The following is a 7956-nucleotide window of genomic DNA, read 5'->3' on the forward strand; positions in this document are numbered from 1 at the left end:
GGGTGCAGCACACCAACATGGCACAAGTATACATATGTAACAAACCTGCACGTTATGCACCTGTACCCTAGAAAATAAAATATAATAAAAAAATAAAAAATCAGGTCTTATAACACTTTCTCAGGTTCTGTTGATCAAATTATAGAACCGGCAAGCATATTGATTTCTTGAATGTCACTTTATGCAGCAACCCAGTAGTTGTTTTAAAACTTCTTTCATGGCCCCAATCCAACCCCTTAGTTTCAAACAATCACATCAGTACCACATCTCGCAACAACTTGCCTTAACCCCATAAAAGCTAAGTTCCAGGTATTACTCTCTGCTTCCAGACTTGGAGCATATTATGTTTCTGATTCATTTCTGGTGTATGAAGGAGTTGTCACATTTTAAACTCTTTGGGGTTTGCATTTTGTATTTTATCTCTCATATCCATGTATTTGAAAGTAGAGGAGAAATTGGAAACCCATCTTGAACAAAAATCTTCACTATCTTCTTATGTAAATATGTCATCAGTAATGTAGGTACAATGATAAAATTGTTCATGTCACTGAGCTCAACTTCTGGGATAAAATAAAGATTGGTGGAAACAGTGGTACATGAAAGAGGACTGGCCTCTATCTATTGCCTCATTAGATTTAGCTGATTGTTGCTTTCAGTGAATATCATGAAATGACAAATCTATTTTTCTCAAAGGAAGCTAGAGACATCAATTTTAACATGAAATCTCCTAGTTTTTAATATTAATCAATAACTACAGATTTTAAATATCTCTAAAAGCCAAATTTGTGAGTCAACATCAGAGGACTTTGGGCTGGATGGACCCATGAAATACTGATTTGTGGCCTCTGGCATAAAATTCATGCTCTATAATGAAATGTTTTTTTAATTTTCTCCCATCAGCTGTGAAATTTCTGTCTTAAGTACATCACAGGATTTTTTTTTTTGTCACGAGAACATGGAAAGCAATCGGACCTGGATCACAGAAGTCATCCTGCTGGGATTCCAGGTGGACCCGGCTCTGGAGTTGTTCCTCTTTGGGTTTTTCTTGCTATTCTACAGCTTCACCCTGATGGGAAATGGGATTATCCTGGGGCTCATCTGCCTGGACTCTAGACTGCACACACCCATGTATGTCTTCCTGTCACACCTGGCCATTGTGGACATATCCTATGCCTCGAGCACTGTCCCTAAGATGCTAGCAAATCTTGCGATGCACAAAAAAGTCATCTCCTTTGCTACTTGCATACTTCAGACTTTTTTGTATTTGGCGTTTGCTATTACGGAGTGTCTGATTTTGGTGGTGATGTGCTGTGATCGGTATGTGGCAATCTGTCACCCCTTGCAATACACCCTCATTATGAACTGGAGAGTGTGCACTGTCCTGGCCTCAACTTGCTGGATATTTAGCTTTCTCTTGGCTCTAGTCCATATCACTCTTATTCTGAGGCTGCCTTTTTGTGGCCCACAAAAGATCGACCACTTTTTCTGTCAAATCATGTCCGTGTTCAAATTGGCCTGTGCTGACACTGGGCTCAACCAGGTGGTCCTCTTTGCGGGTTCTGTGTTTGTCTTAGTGGGACCGCTCTGCCTCGTGCTGGTCACCTATTTGCGCATCCTGGTGGCCATCTTGAGGATCCAGTCTGGGGAGAGCCGCAGAAAGGCCTTCTCTACCTGCTCCTCCCATCTCTGCATGGTGGGGCTCTTCTTTGGCAGCGCCATCGTCATGTACATGGCACCAAGGTCAAGCCATTCTCAAGAACAGAGGAAGATCCTTTCCCTGTTTTACAGCCTTTTCAACCCGATGCTGAACCCCCTCATCTACAGCCTTAGGAACGCAGAGGTTAAAGGGGCTCTAAAGAGAGTTCTCTGGAAACAGAGATCAATGTGAAGAATCATTTGGGGTATCCTGAGTGTGTAAGCATGGTTCTCATGACCCTAGGTCCTGGAAATTCTTTTTAGTTCTTTAATTTACCACACCCAGTACTGTTTATCTTTGGACTTCTTATAAAAAGAGAAACTGGCCGGGTGTGGTGGCTCATGCCTGTAATCCCCGCGCTTTGGGAGGCTGACCCAGGCAGATTATCTGAGGTCAGGAGTTTGAGACCAGCCTAGCCAACATGGTGAAACACTATCTCATTAAAAATACAAAAATTAGCCAGGCATGCTGGTGGGCGCCTGTAATCCCAGCTCTACTTGGGAGGCTGAGGCAGGAGAATCGCTTGAACCCAGGAAGTGGAGGTTGCAGAGAGCCAAGATTGTACCACTGCACTCCAGCCTGAGTGACAGAGCAAGACTCCGTCTCAAAAAAAAAAAAAAAAAAAAAAAAAAAAAAAAGAAAGAAAAAAGAAAAGAAAAGAGAGAGAGAAACTAACTACTTTTACTATTTAAGTCATTGATACCAAACCTGAGATAAACTTATGAAACAGAAAATCACAATCTAATCCTACTCGTGAATATAGATGCAAACCTCTTAAAGAAAATATTAATAAAATAAGTCCAGCAGAATGAACTAAGGATGTATTATAATGAAATTATGTATATCCTTAAAATGCAGCAATAATTTAGCATTAAAACAAACAACAAAAATAACTTGCCATGTTAACAAATTAAAGGATACATTTCATATGAACATCTCAGTAGATCCAAGAAAGTGTTTGACAAGATTTAAGATCAATTCTTTATAAGCTAATATAGCAGTAAGACTTTTTAAACAGAATCTACCAAAACAAAACAAAATAAAACAAAGCAGACGTCATGGTTAATGGTGAAATGTTAGCATCTGTCCTTTTCAGATAAAGAATCAGACACAGAAAGAAATCACTCATTTTTCTTGATTTAACATTTTACTAGAGATCCCAAGCAGTACAGTTAGACAAAAAGAGCAAACACACCCATGCATGCACACACACGCACACACACACATTTGAGAAAGAAGAAGCAAATTGTAATTACATACAAATGACATTACTGTATATGTAGGAAATTCAAAAGAATAATAATAAATTTTAAAGTCACTTGATACAAAATCAATATGAAAATCTATTATATTTTTAAAGCGATAACAAACAATTAAAATGAAACTTGAAAAAATGCTACCACACTACAACAGGATTTAATTCTGAAATGCTTAGGAATAATTATAACAAAGAGTATACAAAACACTAAAGAGACAATTAAAATTTATTGAGAGACTATGGTAAATAAATAGATATACAACGTGTGGTATGCCAAGTTCTTGGACTGAAAAACATAGTATTACAAAGATTCAATCTCCTTATACAATCCCAATCAGTATCCCAGCAGGGTGTGTGGATGTGTGCAGAACTCAACCAACTAATCTTAAAATTCAGGGGACCAAGGCTAGCTCAAACCCTATTAAAAGAGAAAGGGTACAACGTGGGAGGATTTGATCCTCCAGATATCAAAACACACTATGTAGTGCTAATAAGTAGAATGGTGTGATATTTATACACAGATAGACCAATATAAACAAACCAAACAGAATAGAAAGCAAATTAGCATGTATTTGCTTTTATTAGAACTTGCTGTATGAGAGGTGTTGCATGGCATATCACTGGGGAATGAAAAAGCTTTGAAGTAAATGGTGTTGGGGTAACCAAGTCTTTATAAAGATATTCAAATCATGCAGAAAATTCCACTTCCAGGGTATTCAAGATTTAAGTGTCAAAGGCAGAACTCTAAAGCTTCTAGAAGAGATACAAGAGAAGGATTTTTTAAACAATACATAAAATTGCTATTGTGAAATAATATCTGATATTATAAAATCTTTAAGTTGCATTACATAAAAATATTGGTATATGTGACTGGGTTGAAATTAAGAATTTACGTTAATCAAAACAGGGCATAAAAAGTGAAAAGACAAGCCAACACAAAATCTTCTCCTGGAGGCCGGGGCGCGGTGGCTCAAGCCTGTAATCCCAGCACTTTGGAGAGGCCGAGACGGGTGGATCACGAGTCAGAATCAGACCATCCTGAGCTAACATGGTGAACCCCGTCTCTACTAAAAAATACAAAAAACAGCCGGGCGAGGTGTCGGCGCCTGTAGTTCCCAGCTTATCGGAGAGGCTGAGGCGGAGAATGGGCGTAAACCATGGAGGCGGAGCTTGCAGTGAGCCGAATAGCGCCACTGCACTCCAGCCTGGGCCGACCAGAGCGAGACTCCAAAAAAAAAAAAAAAAAAAAAATCTCTCCTGGAAGACTTATTATTGGTCTCAAGCAAGTACCTCCCCAAAGACCAGCATATTTTCAGAGTCTCATGCATTGTCTTGACTAGGTGACTTTCAACATATCTCTGTCAGTCTATCTTCTTATTGTCATTATTAAGTACTGAAGTTTTTCTTTTTGTATATTTTTTCATATGTGTTTTGTCAGTTTACCAATCAGTAAATATACAAGAATCACGGTACACATCAATTTATTCTTGTCATAGATGTGTCTCTAGTATTCTAGAGCAGAACCTAGTACAGATAAGATGTTCAATTAATTATCTGTTGACTGACAGATGACCAGTAGGGTATCCCCAGGAAAGTAGTAAGCCATCCACATTCATCCTGAAACGCAAGGAAAGCAACCAAGGTTAGGGGGGATTGAGAAATGTAATTTTATGTTCTATTTATTAATAATTTCTATTTATGGCACATAAGAAGTCAAAGAACACAGAGGTTGAGTAACTTACCCTGAGTCACTGAGTTAGCATAATCAATGGAAAATATAGAGTTTTTAAAAAATAGGTTCCCTGGCTACCAGAGCTTGTATTCTTTTGTTGTTAAAGAATAGGAAGTTTATGTCCAAGATCAGGGTGCCAAGCATTGTCGAGCTCTAGTGAGGACTTGTTTCCTTCTGGCTTTCAGAGGGTGTCTTCCCACTGTGCCTACACTCATGACAGAGAGACAGAGAGAGCCCATATTCTTGCAATACAATACTAACTCTATGTGCAAGTTGTAGCTACACCACTGGAACCCAATGATTCAAGACAAAAGATAAACATATCTCCCTTCACCACAGGAGGGGAAGTTATCAGGATCGGTTGAAGGAGGACTTTTTCCTCCCTTTTCTTTCTTCTTTTTCCTTTTCTTTCTTTTTTTCTTCTTTCTTCTTCTTTCTTTCTTTCTTTCTTCTTTCTTTCTTTCTTTCTTTCTTTTCTTTCTTTTTCTTTTTCTTTTTTCTTTCTCTTCTTCTTTCTTTCTTTTCTCTTTCTTTCTTTCTCTTTCTTCTTCTTTCTTTCTTCTCTATTTTATTTCCTTCCTTTCTTCCTCCCTCTTTTTTTTTTATGAAGGACACATTTATTGTCTCCTATGGAATTCTCAACTGGGAATACTCTATTGGCGGAATAATTATTATGATATTGAACCACTGTCACTGAGGGATTAATATCCCCTTTCAACACATGGAGATCTAGTGATCAATTAATTACCTTGTTGAGATATGCGGGGGTGGTAGTTTTACAAACTTAAACTCTATGGGTAAATTAAAACAAAAAAAAAAAATTTTTTGTCAGCAGTAAGTTAAAGAGACCTTTATAATAAGGTAGTATAGACACTAGGCTTGAAAAACTAAATTAGTAGGGGGAAAAAAGATAAGTCATTCAGGTAAAAAGAACAGCAAGAGATCATCATAATGTATGGCATCGTACACAAATTTAAGATAAGACAAGAATAGGATAATAGAAATTTTATTCTGAAATCACCTTAAATTTAAAAATGGGAAAGTGGAATAGAATTTTTGGCAATACAGTGTATGAGTCGTTTTCCAGATTTTGTTGTAGGTGAGAAAATTTTTCTGACATAACAATGGTCTAAAACAATAAAGAAGCAAGAAAAAACTCTTTTTTGTCTTTCCCTTTATCAAGAAGAAAAAATCTTTTCCAGAAAGACTTCCTCTCAAGCACGATTGTTTGCTTGATATTGTTTTGGTCAAGACGAGTCAAATGGAAGTCACTTAATCCACTTACAATAACAAAGAAGACGAGATTGAATGCTTGGCTAAGATCAGTCATGGTTCTAATCTCCCCTAGCTCCATAGCAAGGGACCATGTTCTCTGATATCTGCACTGCCTGAGAATCAGTAGGGGGTAGCAAGGAAGTGGGCAATTGACCATCGAGCACCACAAACCTGGCTTATTCGACAAATGGTTAAATTCTGAAGCTAACCTCCTTAAATCTTGAAAAGAAGTAGGCCTTTGAAGTGTGCAAATTTTCTCATCCATCAATTTGGGACCCAAATGATACTCTAGTGAAAATAAGGCACCCAATGTTTAAAAGTATAATGGCTATAATCTGTTAAAATATAATAAAAAATTACTTCTTACATCAAAGGGATCTCCTTTAAGAACCTAATCTGATACGCTTTAAAAAAAAAAAAAGATTCTGAATTAGAATTAGATTTTAGTTTACAGAGTAGGATGCTCTTTCTTATGGCTAATATTAAATATATATATATATTACACACACACACATATACACACACTTCAAACGCGTGGAGTAGTATGGAAAACCAGTTCTATAAAAATATTCTAAGATTGTCAGTTTATCCTTCTATGCCATAATGTTTCTTTAAGATCACAGAAATATCTGCAATTCAATTAACCAAATATGTAAGGATGTGATTGTATTTCCCTGTATTGCCTAACTTATTTTCAGATTGGGCAAACTGTTCTTTTACACAAAAAATTAAAGTCAAAATGATTTCCTAAAATATTGTGGGATCTCATTTTGCCAAATTATTTATCTGTCTGTCCTATTGTCTTTGCATCTGTATATGTTAATGAAGAAATTTAAGGGATATTGAGCTATCAATCATAATTATTTCTGGGTGCTGTGGCCTAAAATAATTTTATTATTTTATTGAACTTTTAAAAAATGTCTTTATTTTGTACATGTTGAGCTTAAGTCCTTCCTACCAAAAAGAGGGCAATTTTTTTTTTCCCCTTAAAGTATGTAGGGAGACAGGATGACAAAGGAGTATTAAGACTTTTAAGAAACAGGCAACATGAGTACAGATTTCCTGTTTACCACCAGCATGGAGCAAAGGGAATGCAGACAGTTTTCTCTCTTGATCAGTTGTATCCCTCATGCCTATAACCTGAACTGTGCCTGACACGTTACTGGTGTATGATGAACACTTGATTAAGGTAGACACTGCGGCCCAGCGCCAACTTTCCAACTGTTGAACAAAGTGCAATGCAATACTGTTGTCCCATTAATAAGCCCAAACTTGGAGACAAAATTGCTGGAGAAGTCTGTGGCTGTAAGAGAGAAAGGCAACATCTCCCTTCAAGCCTGTTCATCCACAGTATATTGACAGTGGCAACAAGTTAGAAAACTCTATTTGACAGTATTTTCTCTCACCTGATTTTCTAGGAAGGAAGTATGTATTCATTAGAATGCATCAGCTGCAAGTAACAAAAGTCATGTTAATTAATTGCCCTTTCCCTCCCCTGCATGGATTCTTCGTGCTAGTTGCTAAGACTGCTACCTCTTCCACCGCCTCATATGATACATCCATTCCAACTTTTTATTGAAGACTTCCCTTAATAGTCTGCTATTCTCTTTCTGTCTGGACTGATTCCATCCCAACAATTCCATCTGCCTTTATCTTCAGGTGGACACTCTAGTTCATTAATCATGCCAACCTCTGGGGGCGGAGCAAGATGGCCGAATAGGAACAGCTCCAGTCTCCAACTCCCAGCGCGAGCAACACAGACCGGTGATTTCTGCATTTTCAACTGAGGTACTGGGGTCATCTCACTAGGGAGTGCCGGACAATCGGTGCTGGTCAGCTGCTGCAGCCCGACCAGTGAGACCTGAAGCAGGGCGAGGCATTGCCTCACCTGGGAAGCGCAAGGGAGAAGGGAATCCCTTTTCCTAGCCAGGGGAACTGAGACACACAACACCTGGAAAATCGGGTAACTCCCACCCCAATACTGCGCTGTAAGCA

At 38.1% G+C, this 7956-nt stretch overlaps 1 protein-coding gene across 1 annotated transcript; it reads left to right on the plus strand.

Moving 5' to 3' along the window:
* The first annotated feature begins 897 nt into the window (after window positions 1-897).
* OR2A12 (olfactory receptor family 2 subfamily A member 12) lies at window positions 898-1935 on the plus strand. The gene has a single exon (XM_017893735.1). The coding sequence runs from the start codon at window positions 956-958 to the stop codon at window positions 1886-1888; it is 933 nt and encodes a 310-aa protein (XP_017749224.1). The 5' UTR covers window positions 898-955; the 3' UTR covers window positions 1889-1935.
* The last annotated feature ends 6021 nt before the right edge of the window (window positions 1936-7956 follow it).

This window comes from Rhinopithecus bieti, unplaced genomic scaffold (genome assembly GCF_001698545.2).
Source record: "Rhinopithecus bieti isolate Rb0 unplaced genomic scaffold, ASM169854v2 scaffold_23862, whole genome shotgun sequence".
Taxonomy (NCBI): domain Eukaryota; kingdom Metazoa; phylum Chordata; class Mammalia; order Primates; family Cercopithecidae; genus Rhinopithecus; species Rhinopithecus bieti.

Coding starts and splice junctions, on each gene's coding strand:
- OR2A12 (XM_017893735.1), top strand. CDS start 956: ATGGAAAGCAATCGGACCTGGATCACAGAAGTCATCCTGCTGGGATTC.